This window comes from Haliotis asinina, chromosome 4 (genome assembly GCF_037392515.1).
Source record: "Haliotis asinina isolate JCU_RB_2024 chromosome 4, JCU_Hal_asi_v2, whole genome shotgun sequence".
NCBI classification, from domain to species: domain Eukaryota; kingdom Metazoa; phylum Mollusca; class Gastropoda; order Lepetellida; family Haliotidae; genus Haliotis; species Haliotis asinina.
Window position 1 is genome coordinate 52,516,937 of NC_090283.1, and position 20,661 is coordinate 52,537,597.

Genomic DNA, 20,661 nt, shown 5'->3' on the forward strand with positions numbered 1-20,661 from the left:
AACATTTAGACGCTCGTCTCGTAAACATAGTATGTCATGGGCACTCATATAATATCCTCTGTATCCTGTTTAGTAGACATATAATTTCCACAGGTATTTGACATCGTGATTACACCTATTCTGTGCAATGGATCAGACATTTTGGGAACCACTCATGGCAGACATATTGAAAGTGTACATTTTAAATTCGGTAAGACTTTTCTCTAAGTCCGCAAGCAAACAAACATTAGTATGCTGCTTGCAGTGTGGCAGACCCTCCCTCACTCACTCACTATTCCTCTAGATCAATAGGGCGGTGGGGTAGCCTAGTGGTTAAAGCGTTCGCTCGTTACGCCGAAGACCCGGGTTTGATTCCCCACGTGGGTACAATGTGTGAAGCCCAGTTTCTGGTGTCCCCCGCTGTGATATAGCTGGAATATAGCTAAAAGCGCTGTAAAACTACACTCACTCACTAGATCAATAATGTACTGGTGCAGACTGTTGCAGATACTTCACCATAAGACGTCCTTAACAGATCTCATGATGATTATAATAATTCTACCTGGGCTTTACACATAAGACAAAACCTTTAGTCAGGATGGCTTTGGGTTCATATGGATCTGACGAGAAATTAAATACGTCATTAAAACATACAATTCTAGCTTCACGCAACGATTTTATGACTGCTTCCTGCAATTTGGCGCTCCGCACTTGACTCTTCATTCAAATGAAAATACAATTCACAATTTTAATCTTATCTTAATGTTGAACACTACTTGTGTAGTGGGGCATACAGGGAGTAACAGTCCGACACACACCATTCCTTTCGTCTTATGGCAAAGCCAGGCAGTGTGTGAGTATGGTTTAACACCGCTTTCAGCAATATTTCAGCAATAACATGGCGGGGGAGCCATAAATCATCATCATGCATCATCATCATGATCATCACCCATCATCATCATACATCCATTATCATCATAATCATCATTATCATGTCATTTAAATTTCGCAATACAGATGGACTGCATTTCGATTGAAAAAACAGTCTGAAATTCAAAGTCGCTTTTCTCCAGCATTTACGTGGACTAGTGTCTGACAAGCATGATGCATTTAATGGAAGAATCGACAACACGGCTAACACCTAAACCAACACTACAACGGTCCAATTGTAGCATAGAGGACGGTAATGAAACACGGACACACACAAATCATATAGAAAGGTTTATGTAGGACACATTGTATTGATCCTTGCTAAGGCTGAGATTCAAGATTTGAGATTCTTCTACCTTGGCTCCCATACCAAGGAATGTATGGCAGTGATGGTAACGGTTTCAATCCGTTTCCTGGCATTCCTTCCAGTAGTTGAATCCTTTCACTAAATGCCAGCTCCTGCAACAGAGGAGACCATACATAAACAGTTAATACCAGTATTCTTCTAAACCATGAGAAAATACGGCTGCATTTTCAGAAACCAGTTAGTCAATGGGAATCTTGAATAAGGATTGTAGACTGAAAATGAATGAATGAGTTTTGATTTTACGCCGCTCTAAATAGTATTCCAGCAATGTCAAGTCGGGGGCCACCGCCATGGACTTGACCCAATGTACCAATGTTGGGAATCGAACCCGGGTGTGACGAGCGAACACTTTTACCACTATGCGACCCAACCGCCCCAGACTGAAAACTAACATATCATGATGGTGTACATAATCATCTGACTGACAAATACAATGCCATGACATTGGCATTCCTGCTCCTGCTCACCGCCATATAGCTGAAATATTGCTGAGTGCGGCGTAAAACTAAACTCACTCACTCACTGCTCGTGCTCATGCCTTTGGCTGGGGTTTCACGCTTTTATTACTCATGTCTCACACGGGCGGTTGGATAGCTTTGTGGTGAAAGCGTCCGGTCACAATGCCGGGTTAGATCTCAGTATGATATTATGGTGATAATAATAGCGTATCATTGCCGAGGAATTATAATTAGTGTTAAAATATATTTAGGTCTAAGAATGATACTATTAATAACAGGTGACAAAGGCGTTTTAATAATACATTTAAAATAGGAAATGGTAAATATAGGTTTGAGAGGAAGGAAACATAGAAAGGGCAAGAGAGGTAGGTATTCGGTTGCGGAGGAAATAAGAATGAAAGTAGGTCGTTGTTGCTTGCTCGAGGCAAGTCGAGATGATTCATAGAGTAGGTAAAGGGAAAATGACGGTACTAGATGGAGCAACTTGTCCGGGGACCTCGGCAGCAGTTCGAAGTATTCCACGGGACATATATGGTGAGGAGATAGGAACTCTGAGTTTCTTGGAATCCACCTCACAGCCCTACAAATATGGTATTGGGAGTACGAAATAGAAGAGTGAAAACGGTTGTTGACCAATGGGCAAAAGGAAGAGGGTGTTGGCTGTGACGTAGCTTTAACCGGTAGCAGAGCCCAGGGTCGGGAGTCTGGTGCGCTCCCACTCTGGATGTTTGGTCACGAGGAATCGTCTGAAAAACTATCTTAAAAAGCACTAGCATTTGGCTTAAGACGGAGGCTTTGCGGCTAAAGTCCTATAGAGTGACCAAAGAGTGGGCTAATCAGCAACAGTCTTAATAAACTATTAAACGAAGATCATCGTCTTGTGGTTGCTTGGGGAACTACGGTAAAAGCTCCAAAGGCCCCCAGGTACTGACACTGTATCTCTTGCACATCCCCTATCGTCATAACCGAAGTACGGGGGTATACCGTAGGACACGCCATCCCAGGTGCGGGATCCTGACAGGTAAACGTCATTTACCTGGCAGGTAACCGCGATGTCATCATACCTTGGAGACTAGTTGTTCGATTTCTAAAATGGAAGCTCCTTACTCTGTGTCCAGAAGACGAATTATTCATGATATGACATACTCCTTAATATTTCATCTATTTCCTGAAATGTACCCTTTACTGTTTTACGTCAGGTTGCAACCAATACTTCAACAACACATTGAAGGCACAATGTCACACATTTGTGACGATATTTTGGCAATATTTCATATATTGGGAGCATATGCATTCACTTTAGCATTTTAGGTCGGTGTCAGTGACCTAAATATTTTGAAAGTCACTTCGATCCCTAAATATACTGAACATCATTGAAAACGCACCACCCCTAAAATTGTGGATTTCTAAGAGCAGAAGTGAGCAATCTATGTAAATTTTACATATTTGTGTAGACCAATGTTTGATAAAGAAAAGAAGCAAAAAACAATCAAGCAAAACAGTGAAGATTTAATGCAGCTGACAATGAAATAAAGATGGGGTCAAAATGGAAAGTCAGTAGCGTGTATGACCCCCGTTAGCAGCAACACAAGCTGTGCAACGTCTCCTCATTGAACGGATAAGTCTCTGAATAAAGTCCTGAGGCACTGCATTCCACTCTTGCTGCAAGGCATTGTCGAGTTCCCCAAGGTTGTTGATCTGCGGACGACGTGCGAGGCGTTGGCCGATGTAATCCCACAAGTGTTCGATGGGTGACAAATCTGGTGACAATGCAGGCCAATGAAGTAGAGGAATGTTGTTGTTAGCCAGATACTGTGCACGTGCAGTGTGGGCTCGTGCATTCTCATGTTGAAATGTGTGCAGATCTTGATGCTGGTGAAAGAAGGGAACGACGTTGTTCTGAAGAATGTTGTCACGGTAGTAAACGGCATTCACTCTGCCACGACAAACAATCAGAGCGGTTCTGTGGTGATAACTTATCCCTCCCCACACCATAATGCTGTCTCCACCCCACCGATCGGTTTGCACAACACAATCCTGATGATAACGTTCACCCCGTCGACGCCATACCCGTAGACGCCCGTCAGCATTTCGCAAGTGAAAACGCGACTCGTCGGAGAACACCACACCATGCCAACGTCGTAACAACCACACACGGTGCTGTTCAGCCCATTGTCGGCGTTCACGGCGATGCCTGTCAGTTAGGATGGGTCCAACGTAAGGGCGTCGACAACGTAACCCTGCCGCACGGAGACGGCGTCGGACGGTGGAAGCGCTGATCAAACCACGTCGACCCTGGACAGCGTTGGCGGTTCTGGCAGCGGGCAAGGTTCGATCCCGAATATGGCGCCGTACAATGTCTCGATCTTGACGAGGGGTGGTAACACGTGTCTGACCTGGGCGTTGCCGGTCCCTGCTGGTTCCTGTTTGTTGGTATCTGTTAGCAAGCCTCAGAATGGTCGAATGATGACACCCAAATCGTCGTGCAATGTTTCTGCTTGAAGCGCCGACCTGCAACATACCCAAGGCCTGTTCTCGTTCCTCTGGTGACAATCTTGGCATGGCGAAAAAACTTTACTTACGAAAGTACTGCGAAAATGAGAACGGTTTTGTGCCGAAGGTCATTTATACCCCTGAACAGCATGCTTTCTGCATGCAATTTGTGCCCTTCGTGTGTGATGTGCATGAATTTTGTTGTTTTCATGTGATGTGTTCGATGATGTGTTCGAACGATCCGTTTTTTACTGTAGAGCGTTATTTACGATCTAGTGTGTTATTATCAAAATTCCCACCATTAATTTTCCATTTCCAAAAGATTCTATTGCCTTATTTCAAAATTTACAGGTGGTGCGTTTTCAATGATGTTCAGTATAGTAGCCGTTGTCTGATTGGTTAAATATATTTAACCGTCTCGCATTTGTTTGGGCGGTCATTGGTCGCTCGAAGGTTACTTGACGCGACCTTCCACTAGGTTTAGTTAGACTCACTGGTCGAGTGTAACGAAATACACTGAGACTAAGTTTGCTTAGCCTGAGATCAATTCATAAACGATGGTAAACACCCTGAGATACCATTTTGTGGCATCGTCAATAACATAGTGGAGGAAGAGTGTCGATAATGATGACAAAATAAAACCATCACTGACGTTTATGCAAAAAGGAAGGTTCCTTAAATGTTGTATGACAAAAGCTAACCATTAAGCAAAACACGTGATCTTAAATGTGATCAAAATGTGATCTTATTCCGTCTAATGATTAAAGCAACATGCATGTGTACATTTATGCAAGAGCATAACAGATCGTACTACATGTAAACTACCGGGCAAAAGAAACGGTACCAAGCGTTATTGGTGATATCATAAAACAACAAACGAACATTGTATAAAAAGATAGCGTTACAGTCATTAAGATGGTCTTGTGAATTCATTCACGGTGACGCAGGCTAGGGAGTGAGAACTGTTTAATGGTTGAGTAAAATTAACGACAAACTGACACCCCTTTTAATACATTGTTCGGAGTCTGTATGATCCAAATGTCCATGTGCAAGGGATAAGAGATGGCATGTGGAAACAAAGGGTTGGGATGTAGGACACCTAATTCAAAACCAGCCACTGACTGAAATATCCAAGCTTACACTTTGATTGCTAGCTGTACTACCCGACACTGAAATGCACTTACCCAATGAAATAACTTAACAAAAGAAATGAGCGTTAATGATATTACTTTACTTACAACTGCTTAAATATCTTACGCAGCCTGAAATGAGAGATTTGATTATTATAAATCAGTAATGATGACTGGTTCATATACCTGAAATTGATACAAATGGTTATTAATTACTGTATTGCCTGAAATATACAAATGACACTATTTTGAACATGCTAAAGTAAAACAGCTGAATGATATTACATAATGACTACATAAACAACTCTACCACAATAGTGTGTAATAACAGCAGTATAGACAACATTTTGCAAGTAATTCCATTCAAGTAACAGCAATAACAAGCCTAAATAGGCACTGTAAAAATAAGGAAATGAAGTGTCCAGTTTTCGATCACAGGTGTACACTTGATGGAAAGCTCGATAACACACGTTGTCAGTATCGGGTTTGTTCACCGCGGGCATCAATGCAAGCTCTGTCTCGATGACGTACTGAGAAAGTCAGACGCCGTATAACCTGAGCAGGGATCCTTTGCCATTCCTCTTGGAGAGAGAGCTTGGACAAGCTGACGTCAGTTGCCAGAAACAATGGCTCTAGCACGGATCTGACGGTCCAAATGGTCACACAAGTATTCAGGGGGTGACATGTCAGGTGACCTGGCAGGCCATGGAAACACATTGATGTTATTTCTTTGCAGCAAATTAGTGTTGATAAATGCCTTGTGGGGACGGGCGTTGTCATGCCGGAACAGTATCCAGCTACGGGGTTGACGTAAGAATGGTAACACAACTGGACGAGGAATTTGATCGATGTATCGTTGAGCTGTGATATTACCATCCACTACAACAAGATCTGTCTTAGTACCGTCATAAATGCCGCCCGAAACCATAACTCCAAACGGTTCCACCTCCTGGACAGAGCAGCCTCGTGATGATTTGACGGAAACAGCCGAAGGTACCTGCAACATGTGCATGAGTGGCACCCATCTGAGCTATTTCAATGTCTCTCTCTCTTGATTCCTGCGATAATCGGGGCATGGTCGCTGTACTTGTCTTGAAGATCTGACAATAACGAAGGATCATGTGCATTTTTATGCCCCAAAGATGCACGTGCTTCCTGCAATTCGTGCACGAGAATTTTTGCGCTTCTTGACATTCTGCAGTTATACTGTTCGCCCAAACACAACAATTTTCATGACAAATGTTGGGGAAGCGTTGTGGCGATTGTTTTAAGCTCCGAAGTACCTACATAAAATGAAAATTGTGGGTTTTATTTTGGTATCGTTTCTTTTGCCCGGCAGTGTATTTATTTTATGAGAAAAAAATGATTAAATCGGGACGACACGGGTTCTATTCACCCCATGCACAAAAATTATGGAGCCTATTTCTGGTGTCAACCTCGGATTGAGTGAGTTAGTTTAGTTTTACGCCGCTATTACCAATATTCTAGCAACATTACGGCGGGGAACACCAGCAATGGGGTTCACACGTGGTAACCATGAGGCGAATTGAACGCGGATCTAAGCCGTGATGAGCGAACGCTTTAACCACTACGCTACCCAACCGCCCCCGTCACCCTCGGCGATATTGCTTGAAAATTCAAAAGGCGGATTAGAATCCAGCTCGAGAAGACGACTGACGGTTAGCTAGCCTGAAGTTTGGTGATGTAAAACTAACCTTCAGTTTACAAATCTGACCTCTTAAATCCGAGTTCTCGTGTCATCGTTACCGCCCGGTAGCTCCGATTGCCCCGAGCACAGAAAAGTATAAGGGTAGTCTTGTTTGCATCGGGTTTCTCTCTTCCAAACAAGCTCTTGTAAGCCTGCGGTGCCATCTCCAGAGCGGATTCTAGTTCCCCTACTGTAAACATGAAAACAGGTTTAGTGAGTTTAGCACTCTGCATTATTCCAGCTTTATAGCATCGGTCTGTAAATGTTTGAGTCTGGACAAGACAATCCAGTGATTAACAGCATGAGCATCGATCTGTGCGATTGGGAACCGATGACATTTGTCAACCATATTAGCAAACCTGACCACCCAATCCCTCTTGTCGCCTCTTGCGACAAGGATGGGCTACTGAAGACCAATTCTAGTAGTTTAATGCAATGATGTTCGGCGGTCCGTATTTTCCTGTCACATCAAGTCAGCGAGCCTGACCACCTGATCCCGTTAGTCGCTTCTTACGCCAAGCATCTTACGGTCACAGTCTGACACTTTTATAATTTTTGTGCCATGCCCACCTGGCATGTGCCAAGAGAAAAAGCATTCCACAAACTATTTTGGTGTCGTTATCCCTTTTTAAGAGTGAATTTAGTTTTACGCCATACTCTGCATTATTCCAGCTATATGGCGGCGGTCTGTGAATAATCGAGTCTGGACCAGACAATCCTGTGATCAACAACAGGAGCATCGATCTGCACAACTGGGAATACATGACGTGTGACAAAATCTATACTTCCTATCAAACTAGTGTACATATTGCCACTTACTTCGGGCAGCTGTTCTAAAGAAAACATTCTGGAAACTCAGTGCAAAAGAACGGAAACTCGTTGGATTCAAAGTGGAAACTTAAGTTTCAGTCCAGTTTCCAGTTGCGGAAACCAAGTAATTTTTGCTGCGTCCATACTGTTTACACATGACCCCGGTGTATTGTGAAACGATTCGAAACATTGAAAAGATTATTGTCATGAGTTTGACAACTGATGAAGTCCTAACAAAACCTAACACAAAAACAGCTGTTCGCATGCATGATATCTGCACATGCTTTTCAGAAATTTGATGCATGATCCTCGTGCAATTCATCTGCATAAGGTTTGCTGTTGGTTCCTCTAAGTTACTGGAGAAACCAATCTTCGATGTAACCACATCTATACTCACAAGCACAAGTAACGCAAGTCAAGTATGAAGTATACTACATAATGTATGCAATTTTCAACATTAAATACAAGATATACAAACAGGGTCAGATAGACAACAAATTAGTGAAGACATTTCATTGGCTACCAAGACTGATGATATCTTTAAGTTTACGAAAGGTATAAGGGTTGACAAGAAGAGATTTCGCTGGTGTTGACGGGTAATGTGCCGATCATGTCGAGCGGTGGTGATCCTAGGACGATCGCTCCGAGGATGGTCATCTGTGGTCTGTGTACAGCATAGTTCGGCTTAACCTAAGCTACTCTACATATGAATGACCAGGTGGGAAAATTGGTACAAACGGCAGGTAGAGCTATCTTCATAAAATAGGGGAGCAGTCGATGTTAAATGGACATGATGGGAATCAACTGACAAAGGCCCTTGACCCCTTCACAATAATAGACCCAACCAATTGTTGCACGGTCACGCAATGCACTAGTATTCTCTTATCCGGTCAAGCTGGAAACGCTGTGGCGCTGTATCGATTCTGGAGTGAGTGAGTGAGTTTAGTTTTACGCCGCACTCAGCAATATTACAGCTATATGGCGGCGGTCTGTAAATAATCGAGTCTGGACCAGACAATCCTGTGATCAACAACATGAGCATCGATCTGCGCAATTGGGAACCGATGACATGTGTCAACCAAGTCAGCAAGCCTGACCACCCGATCCCGTTAGTCGCCTCTTACGACAAGCTAGTATCGATTCTGGACCCAGTACATCATGGTTATGTTTACGTCGAAATGACTGGCAACATTTTGGACAGGCACTCCAGCTTCCAAACGCCCGATGGCCTGGTTTCTTTCAATTTAATTTAAGCGTGGGGTTGTTGAACAAATGGTGATCGATCCAATTTTGTGGCACTTATACCCATTAATGGTGGTGACAATTCGTGCTTGTTCAATTTCATGGGATTTCCATGATAACCACATGTTCATTGGTACGGTGCGTTTTGGTGATTCCTTATATTGGTGTGCCTACCTAAACTCAACAGAACTGATTCCTAACGCCACCAGGCTTTATAAAATGCCCCGAACTCATAACAGTGTTTGTTTCCTATATGGATTAAAAACAACTTTCGTTTCTTGTGCGCGTGAGTATATATACATAACATATAATGAGTACTTCATGTGAGTTTAGGGGCGGTGGGGTAGCCTAGTGGTTAAAGCGTTCGCTCGTCACGCTGAAGACCCGGGTTCGATTCCCCACATGGGTACTATGTGTGAAGCCCATTTTCTGGTGTCCCCCGCCGTGATATTGCTGGAATATTGCTAAAAAGCGGCGTAAAACTAAATTCACTCACTCACTCATGTGAGTTTATACATTTAACGTATATTACAATATCACATGCCCAATTTGATCATGCCAATAATGTTCAGAAAGGCAACCTCAATCAATACTTACGTGGTATGTTTAGTGCCTCGTGGATACCTCCGCTCTCAACAAGCTCTTGGGGTTCTCGGATGTCTATGAGATACGGATCCCCCTTCTCCATGGCCGATTTCAACTGCGTGACGTCAATGTTGACATCATCGACGGGAAGGTCCGTGGAGTACCGTCGGGTCGCAGTGAAACATGTCCCTACACACCAACACAGTAACTGTCAGTATAAAAAAGCAACAGCAACAACAGAGTATTATTAGTATGTTTCACAGGTGGAATAAATAAATAAATAAATAAATAAATAAATCCGAGGGGTCTGGGAAGTCTGGCACTGTCAGGATAGTTGTTATCAGAGGGTTGTTATCAGCTCACGTACCCCTGCCCCGACCAAATGCAGCGACCAATGAAGATACGGGTTAGACTATCCTTCAGAAACCCATGCTTGTCGGAAGAGGCGTCTAACGGGATCGGGTGTCAGGCAAGGTGACTTGGTTGACACATGTCATCGTATCCCATTGCTCAGATCAATGCCCATGCTGTTGAGTACTGGACAGTCTGGTCCAGACTCGACCATTTGCAGACCGCCACCTAGTAGCTGGGATATTGCTGAGTGCGACGGAAAACTAAACTCACTCACTCTGCATGTGGCATTGACAGGGAATGAAACATCTCCTAGGTAACAACAAAAAACATTTCGGAGAATATGTAGACTCCCAAAAAGCACACTCAGCAATCTGGATTACCCACTGTAGGAAGGTCTGTGAATGTCGGTAGAGAGTTTGTGAGGGGAAGAGTTAAATTTTTCGCCACGTTTGGCAATATTCCAGCAATATCACGCCGGGGCACACCAAAAATAGTTTTCACACATTATGCCCATGTGGAGAATTGAGCCCGCCCCTTCGGACGCTTTATATACTAGGCTAACCCAGACCCCGTCGGTGGAAAACCCACGCTCCAGGGTCCCGTTTCGCAAAGTTCTCGTAAACCTAACATCTCGCAAGTTTTCTGGAGCATTTGGACCTCTATATTGTAACATAGGAATTACAAATGCTGTGAGAAAAGCTCTTTGGCCAACGAGATCTTTGTGAAACGGGGCCCTGGATTGTGTAAAGATATCAGGAGGTACCAAACTAAGGGCAAAGAAGACAACAACATAACTCTTATGATACAAGTTTACATTTCAAAGATTATCATATCATCATAATCATTATCAGTCACCATCGTGCGTAGAACAAATAAGTTATAGAACAATCATTAGACGCATCCTGAAATACATTCACAAGCCGCTTGTCTGTAGCAGAATTTTCTCTCTTTCTTGTCATACAATATTCGAGAAAACCAATAATTTGAATTACGACATTAAAGACTGGATACGTATGCCAAGGTAAATGCCAAAGAGGGGTTTGATTCATAGCACTACCGTCTACTGACGCTCATACAACCGTACAGATCTTAAGCTGAACTTTCTTACAAAAGGTTGTGACTCACGAAACACCATTTTATTGCCTAAAAGATTGAAACGTTTACAGCCTTGAGTTCAAACGGTTCTGTATGGAGCAATGTATAGTATGACTCAAGTAGTTGTTTCAGTAGATTCATTGTATTTCAAGCTGGATGTATGAATAAATGTTGTCAAATCGGTGCAAATTTATGACTATGATATAATACCGGAAGGTCGTCTTTGTCCTTCATTTCAATGTTTTACTCGTTCGTATCTCAACTGCATAGATCGATTACATGATGTCGAGACTAGTCCGGATTATGAAGAAAAATTAATTACATTCAATTCGGATTTGACAAATTCCACAGATTCCATTTTATATATCAAAGCGATGAGCCAATGCAGTGAAGTTCGGCGATCAGTATTTTCCTCTGCCACACCTCCAACCTCAAGCAGGGCGTGGGCAAAATGTTAACTGGAACCAAACACTTGCTTTTCTTTAACTTTTTAAGAAATTTTCAAATCTAGATCGTGACCTTGTTTCGGTAGCATTTATTTGACTTCAAATTGGATCTACTAATACCATACCGTGGTATCGGTGAAAAAAAATAAAAACATACTTTATGACTTGTGTGCTGCCAGAAGAACGTCTTAATATATCAGATCCTTCAGTTTAATGTTTATATCCCAACTGCATAGATCGATTACATGATGTCGATCACTGGATTGTCTGATCCAGATCGGTTATTTACACAATTCGGTCATATAGCTCGAATACTGCTGAGTGTGGCGTTCTACAAACAACATGATCAATCTGATCTTCCCGGACAGTCAGCCAAGCCTTGCCCGGATTGTAGCAGTTTCTCCGTTAGATAGCTCTGAATCATGCAGCCTCTGGCCCTCAGTCTACCGTTTATTTTGCACACCGACGACACCTCGATCACATGTTCACTCGTGTTTGTCTTGTGGTAGGCTAGAATGTTGTTTAACGCCGCACTCATCTATATTCCAGATATATGGCGGCAGCCTTTAAATAATCGAGTATGGACCAGACAATCCAGTGATCGACATCATGAGCATCGATCTGTGCAACTGGGATACAATAACATGTGTCAACCAAGTCAGCGAGCCTGACCACCCGATCCCGTTAGTCGCCTCTTACGACAAACATGGGTTTCTGAAGAGCATTCTAACCCGGATCTTCACGGATCGCTGCATTTGGCGCGTAACAAGCATAACCGCCCTTGTGGCAAGAATGGGATGCTTAATACCTATTCGAACCAGGATCTTCAAGAGTCATGAATCACCACAAGTGACCACATGTCACATGTCAGTCAAGACAGACTGATCCCGTCAGTCGCCTCATACGACAAATTGAAACATATCTGTCTGTTACGGACAGACAAGGGATCGAGTCAGTTTTCTGGATTCTACAACAGTCCGGATTAGACAACGTTTATCCGTTAACGTGTTTACTGCCACGAGTTACCTCCCTTCGTTAAGGACAACCAACTACTGGAACCATTCTTTTTTTATATTTTATTTACATTCAATACGTCATTTATACTTTCAATGGAAAAGGTTTGTTAACATGTAAGTGCAAAACTAATAACAATTTTGCCGGGACTCGGACTGTAGTCCGGATTATGGAGAAAACTGAATTACACTGAACCAGGCTAAGAAAGATTCCACTGAATAAATAAAGATGGTGAGCTAAAGTACGGCGATCAGTATTTTACCCCGTCACAACACCAACCTCAAGCAGTGCGTGGCAATATATAAAAACAATAAAAATCTAGATCAATACACCATTTCATAAAATATATTTATGATGCAGAAGGAATCGTCGACTTCGGAAACAGTTTCTTAAGGCTGAATGAACGGATACTGTTTTACGCCGCACCAGCGGCTTTTTCTGCTGTTAGTGAGTAAGTGAGTTTAGTTTTACGCCGCTTTTAGCAATATTCCAGCAATATCACGGCTGGGGACACCAGAAAATGGGCTTCACACATTGTACCCATGTGGGGAATCGAACCCGGGTCGTCAGCGTGACGAGCGAATGCTTTAACCACTAGGCTACCCCACCGCCCCTTTTCTGCTGTTGAACAACACGTGTATTGAAAAAGAGTAGTAAAAGTATGAAACATGATGTGAAACATCAATCACACATGTCAAGTAAAGCAAGCCACTCACAATTTTGCTCTAAGTTAAAATCTTGCCATAACTATCAAGATTTTGAAAAAAAGATGCAACCATATAGCTGTAAAAGACCGGTGGCAATACAATATCCACGGTATATATTTCATGATAAACTGGCATTGACATGGGATACTCATCGAATACAACATCGCAATTTAAAGGAAAGTGGATGAAATGTGACTGTCTAAAACAATATTAATCTTTAGGACAGCTTGAACTCTTGTAGTTAGCACTTATGAATAGGATAAAAAGTGAGTCGCGGACATTAGTAAGGAGTAATGAGCGATCAATGATGGCCCAATCAAATGCAAGACGGTTAAATATATCTAACCAATCAGACAACGGCTACTACGGTACGCTACACAGCATTCGGAATCGTTCGGGTACGAACCTTATCATGACAAAAAGTTCAAAAGGTGTGTGCGAATGTCCAATTTCGCGATTTGGTAAGCTGTGTTCAGATTGGTCAATCTCAAAGGTTACCTGACTCATTAGTGGAGTGTAGCGAAAAGTACTGAGGATAAGTTTACTTAGACTGGAAACAGCAAATATATTCATTTAAAAAAGAGCAAATTGATGATAAGCAGTAAAGATCTAGACGTAACAGCCTTAGTTTCCATGGGATAGAAGGTTAGCGTCGGGAAAATTGGGATGAGACAGAGGCAAAAGTTCGCGAATTCCTGAAAGACCGTCAACGTAGAAGATATGTCCTTTTAACGGAGGTCACACAGACCCATCAAGAAAACTGAACCCGCCAATAAAAGCCAACTTTGTCATCACGAAAGACAAAAATGTAATTCTAAGCATGGCGGGGGAAATATTCAGAGCAGAAGACGGATCTGTCCTTGTAACCAAGAACCTCACACGAGAGGCACGGGAGGATCGTCGAGCGCTGTCATATAAGGAGTCTGGTAAAACCCCGAACAACCGCCATAACAAGATTATCATCGGCAGGAAGGTGTATCAGCGCAATCGGATGACCAGTGAAGGTGCATGTGTTGCAGATTTTCACAGAAACCCATCACAAGTAGCAATATCACGAAGTGAATCCGCTCACAAGAATCGTACCGTGTATTTGGACCCGGAAGTTTAAGGGAGGCTACTCTGAATCCCCGACGTGATAATAACAAATCAGGACGTGGCCACTGCCGCGTTGGCCTCATCAACTGAATATCGTATCTTCGAATATAGAGGGAATGCACAAATAGTCATCAACGGGAAATATAGACCCTTTTCTATCAAGGTATGACATTGTTGGTCTCTGTGAAACGATTTTCGTGATTTTCTGTCCGATTTTCGTGCTCTCCATTGTGCACGAGAGTCAAACAAATACCGTAACTCCGCCGCTGTAGTGACCCTTTGTTTTTTGCTTCCCTCGGGGTCGCTACAGCGGCGGAGTAACAGTATTTGTTAGAAATTCGCTATCTGACAAGCAAATAGTTAAACGTACATGTTTTCTGCAATTTCGAAAATTGTATGGCATTATGGGTAAAAAACTTCACTGTTTGGAATGAGAAATAGTTTCTTTGTACCGGTACCTATCTCCAGAGTCTTCTTCAATATACCAAAATAGTGACCTAGAAGGTATAAATGTGCTTCCTAGCCACCTAGGGACCATTTTTGTGAATATACAGATCATGAAATCATTCTCCTTGGATGAAAGATTGTTTCTACCAAATGATTCTCTGGACAATATGGAGGATTCAGATAATTACCCAACTGATCTTAATCTGCCAAGGTCTGCTAGAGAAACCAATAATAAATATGGAAAAATATCAGCTGATTTGTGGTGCACCTTTGGTATTAACACACTTGGTGGGAGGTTATTTAAAGATACTGAATGAAATTTCACATGTTTTGCTCACAATGGAGTTTGTGTGATAGAGTATGTAATAATTAGCTCACAATTTTTCTCATATCTCAGATTTCGGTGTGCACCATAAGGATAAACCAAACAATTTCCATTTATATCGCTCTCTGACATTTGATAGAGGTGGGTCACAAGATGAAGGTAAGGGTGATATGCTGCATTCAAAGGAAGAGTTCCTGTGCATCTTATTGACAATAACATGGAAAATAATAAGAGTGCCACATGCTTGCAATTTGTATGGCCTAATTCTAAAAGTAGTCAGAAGCTGTTTCTAAGTATATTTCTGAGGGAATTCAGAGTGATGAAATCTTCAGACTTACTGATAAGAATGTCACACCTGCCATAAATAAACTCACTGATCTATATCAGACTACAGCACAACATTTAAGGAGATATTATGGGAAATCTGTTTTTGAAAACAATAGTCTGTCTCAGCAATAACAGGAGGGATCAGGAACCTGAAACATTGACGAACAGGAAACATGCTGCACTCAGATCACACAGAAACTATGTGAATGATTTTAGCCAGTTTAGATCTTTGTGTTTACTTTTCATGAAAACCTTAAGCTTTGTAATAAAAAGGGCAGTTTATCAAAACAAACAGAAAGAAAGACTTGTTCAAGCCAGAGATAATCTAATTATAAATTATTCTGGTGCAAGGGGAAAGGCATATTTATAATAACAGATTTTCCCAATATTTATGCATTATTACATACAGATGATGTGTCTTCAATAGCTGATGGTACTGCACAATTTCAGAAGAAAATAGATGTGATAAAACAGTTTTGTGACTCTATTGGCATGGAAGTCAATCAAAAGAAACCAAAACTTCTGGTTTTCTGTAGAAGGGGGCGGTTAAGAAATTATGAGAGATGGACTTACAAAGGAGCTAAACATGAAGTAGTAATTTTTCACAGGTATCTGGGTGTAACGGTGTGTAAATAAATGTTATTTTAATGTGCTAAACTCTATTATTTCAAACTTAGATACAAAACAACTGTATCATTTCTAGAGAGGTCTGTGTTAACACTAACATTTGAACTGATTCACTAAATCACTGGTAAGCTAGTTGCAGCAGGTAGCTCTGCATTGGCCTGTTGTCAAGGTTTCTGTTGTTTGATAGATTTCACCTTCTTGTCATATTTAAAGCTTTGTACTGCCTTTCACCTGTGGCAGTCCACATTTTTCTCCTTGTGAGCACCATCAGAGCACAACACCAGCACATTACAGGGTGCACTGAGATGCATTAATTAGCTGTTGGCCTAGTCTGTCTTTGTCCCTGAGATGATGTGAGGTACTGCATTTAGATTGCGATTGTAAATATTTGTAATTATAATTATCATTTATGTGTGTAAACATCAGAGTACATGCCATATCTGCACGATTGGCAGTTATCAGATGGGTCAACAGTTCAGTGATAATCATACTGAATGTATAACATGATATGTATTGCATATAAGAAAGACATGCAATAATTTATGTATATTTTATCATTCACGGTGTTTTTGTTAGTTCGGTAATCTAGACTGACAGCTATCTGGTGATCTCCACATCCCACATGACACCAGTGCCAGAAAATCCCTGAAAACCCTCACAAGTGTTCACCATTTATCTACTATATAGGAACACCTCCGCTACACGGGGATACTGTTTACCCCCAAACGTACATGGAGTAGAACATTCAGCTGTCATACTGCACAAGCTGATAAAGTTTGAAAGCATGATTGTTCCAGTATTATGTTATGGAGCCAAAATCTGGAGAACTTCATGTAACAAGTTGATTGAAAGTATCCAAGCAGCTTTCTGTAAAACAATTCTCATTCTTACTAAAGGTACTCCAAATAACATGGCTGTAGGAGAGTGTGGGAGCATATATACATGACAAGGGCAATAAAGTACTGGACAAGATTAATTCACCTTAGGAAAAAAACAAGACTACATCATCAGTCATATAAATTACTCAAAACACTTGATGATTCTGAATGATCTTCATGGGATACCTAAATTAAGAAGATCGTTTTTCGCTTAGGTTTTGGGACAGTTTGGATCTAACAAAATATTGGTGATGTAGACTTATTTCTTCGAGAATTTAAAATAAGACCATTAGAAAACCTCTGTCAAGACTGACACTCCTTCCTGGAATCTTCCTTTAAATGTGACTTTTATCTCATCAATAGATAGTATCTGCTCAGTGTTAAATATTGTATAATGACATCCTAAGCATTTAAATTATTATATGTCAAAATTCAGATGTAACAATTGAAGACTGAAATTTGAAACTGGAGGACACAACAATATACGCCATGAAGAAAGAATCTGTGTTTACGGTTTGGAGAAAAATATGAAGAAATGAATATCACATACTTATGAAGTGTAAAAAATTCTCTCATCTTGCTTTATCTACCAGCTTGCTTTACAGACTCCCCAACAACTACTAATGTCATACACTTGATGGAATCTGGTGATAAAGATGTATTATACAAACGTGGAATCTATCTATTTATCTATCTGTCAAGTATTCACCATAGAATCATCTTCTAAAACTGACATTTAGTGCAAGCTGGATAATATGATTGTAGCTGATAATGTATCATGGGCCTAAGGCCTGGTTACAGAATAAATTTGTTTGTTTGTGTTTGATTATCCAAAAATAGTTAATCAACACAGACATAAAGATACAATATGATCAACATTGATTTCAATTGGTTTCCTGTCTTACATCTTACACCATGGCGGTGGTGGAGTGGCAGAGTGGTCAAAACATTTGGTTGAAGACCCGAATTTGATTCCACACATGGGTACATTTCCGTTGTCCCTTGTGAAGTTGCTGGAAAATTGCTGAAAGCATCATAAAAATACTCACTTGCTAAAACCCTGCTTTTGAAATTGTTAGATTACCTCCCTTACACATTCAGCTGAATAAATAATACCTTTAACAGTTAACGAGAACAGTGGCCTGTTCGAGCCCTGACAATGCTGCATCACTTTTTGTTTCTGGAGTGGATATTGATAAATCACGTTCAAAGAGTGTGCAAAATAGCCACTGGCTCTCCAGCCTGTGGCGAGTAAAAATCCGTTCGGGCCAGTAAATTAGTCACTGGCTGATGAATTTTCATTTCTGAAATAAATTGCTATCTCTGACTTGTTAAGTTTTTATACATTTATAAATCACGAAGTATTAACACATGAAGAGAGACACATGAGTTAGAATTGGTCTTCAGTAACCCATGCTTGTGTAAGCGGATAAGGTGGCCATCATATCCCAAGGGTGGTATATACATGTATTGGGGTTGGACAGAGTGTGAATGCAGGGACTGGGAAAGTCAGGCGCCATGGGCCATTATGCACATTAGAATAAAAATTGGCCCATTAAAATTATGAAGTTTACAGTTGATACAAAGGCAAGGGCCCATTCTAAATTCAGAAAATGGATAATAATCCTGAAAATGGCCCATTGTCTCCTTCCAAATTCCAGTGAATGTGTTCTGTATGTGAGGTTAATGTGGTGTTTGTTTCAAGCATATTTTATGCAAAAGGTTACCCATAACCCACGTGGGTAGCAGAAATAACAAAATAAAGCACAGTATGTGTTGTATCATCGCCTCTCTCTGTGTCTTGTGATAAGAAATGGTTGACAGAAGGACAAGATGTCCATAACATAATACTTATCAGGACTGCTGATACTGGTTTGATTGCCAGATATATACCATGTAAGGAGGGGGTGAAAACTATACGAGTACATATCCTAGTAATGAAGGTAAGTTTGATTTATGAATATACAGATAATTTACAAATACATGTACGTAGCTGATTAAATTATCAGTGGAGCAGAAATATGCAGATAGACATACCAAGCCAATAAAGTATTTTCAAGCTGTAACATAAATTAAAGTCTTTGCAAACCTTTGACGTATTCCGACAGAATACCGCTAGCATTAACATTAGTCTTTTCCCAAGTAGCATGTTGTCTAGACGACAAGGTCGGGCGTGCCGAATGAGATAACGCTGAATACCGCTGTGAGAACTTGTGGGCGTAACCGTCGTTCAGTCTTCGTGGCCGAGATCCTCCTAGGAATCGTTTACTGCAGACTGTTTTTACTAAAACGCGTCTTATCTGGAGGAAATTCATATCGATATATAGAAATTATTTTCCGCAGAATTTCGTCAGTTTCTTTGACACTGCAAGGTGAAGGCCGAACATATACAATATGTTTGCCGTACAACTGTTCATGTGAAATTTCATGGTTTTGTTTTTCAACGAATGTGAAATTAACATTTTCGAATCGTCATTATCTTTCAGCATATTGTTATTTGTCTCAATGTTTTGTTATTTTTGCAGCTTACCAATACTGGTTCAGAATAAATGTAGTTATGCGTGTCTATGTTCAATGATTGTGGTGTTATATGTAGACTAACATGTAGATCAAAGTAATTACAATGTCTATACAGAGCTATAAAAGCATGTCCACGTTTATGAATTATGGATCATGACTTATATTAGAAGTAGCACACTTTAGCAGCACTGAAGGTTTGAAATCCACCCTAGCTATGTTGATGCATCGTTACATAGGCAGTTCGACCCCACACATAATTAATACAGAAGTGAACCCCTGCATCGTAGGCCTATATAGGCCGGACATACATGCTTCCTACTTGATACAAAAGATTTTAAATAATATAGCAAACTCAAACTCAAACTCAAAAGAAAAACAATCTCTCTCCCCCCCCCCCCCCCCCCCCCACCTCTCTCTTTGTTTTTGTCTCCCCTCTGTCTCTCTTTCTCTCTCTTTCTCTGTCTCTCTCTCCCCGTCTGTCAGTTTCTCTGTGTCTCTACCTCTCTGTTTCTCTCTCTCCCTCTCTCTGTCTCTCTTTCTCTGTCTCTCCCTTTCGTCTCTCTCTCCCTCTCTCTCCACAGTATTCAACGGATATATATGGATATATACCATATCTGTATTTTGGCACAAGTGAGGGGATGAAACCCATGCCTGTAGGATTCCGTCATACCAAAGCAACTACGCTTATTTAGCCAACTCTCTTCACCGAAAGAGCAAACATATGATCTAATGCATGAAGGTAAACTTACTGCACTCAGCCACAGGGTGAATGCACGGGAGTCATAGTTAACAATCTGCACTGTCGCTCCTCTATTGCGTGATGTTTACATCCCCTTCATATGATAAACATGTTACGGTCACAATACATTATTCAGGAGATGCATGTGTGGATGGCTTATAGTCACGGGAGTGTTTCACACCATCCGGTATCGCTTTCAGTAAGGCCGTATACATCATGTATCATGATGTATCAGGTACCATTGTGTACCATGGGTCGTATGGCATTTACACAAGAAATAAACCCTACTTTTTAATTCTCCTTCCTCTTAAGACTGAAGATTTTTATGGATATCAACTTCTTTATTATGAGATCACAACGTTTCGGAGTTAATGCTTACTCCTTC

General features: G+C 41.2%; 1 protein-coding gene across 1 annotated transcript; it reads right to left on the minus strand.

Annotated features, from left to right (window-relative positions):
* Positions 1 to 1,185: 1,185 nt before the first annotated feature.
* Positions 1,186 to 19,413, minus strand: LOC137282576 (thiosulfate:glutathione sulfurtransferase-like). Its single transcript, XM_067814347.1, has 4 exons — positions 19,107 to 19,413; positions 9,715 to 9,891; positions 7,093 to 7,255; positions 1,186 to 1,368 (listed from the first exon to the last, which is right to left on the minus strand). The coding sequence occupies exons 1-4, from the start codon at positions 19,330 to 19,332 to the stop codon at positions 1,311 to 1,313; spliced, it is 624 nt and encodes a 207-aa protein (XP_067670448.1). The 5' UTR covers positions 19,333 to 19,413; the 3' UTR covers positions 1,186 to 1,310.
* Between the last annotated feature and the right edge of the window lie 1,248 nt (positions 19,414 to 20,661).

Excerpts from the sequence above, each read along its gene's own strand:
- LOC137282576 (XM_067814347.1), bottom strand. The coding sequence starts at position 19,332 with ATGAATTTCCTCCAGATAAGACGCGTTTTAGTAAAAACAGTCTGCAGT. Across the intron at positions 9,892-19,106 it reads TCTGTCGGAATACGTCAAAG|GGACATGTTTCACTGCGACC; the intron begins GTTTGCAAAGAC and ends GTTGGTGTGTAG. Across the intron at positions 1,369-7,092 it reads CGAGAACTCGGATTTAAGAG|GAGCTGGCATTTAGTGAAAG; the intron begins GTCAGATTTGTA and ends CCTCTGTTGCAG.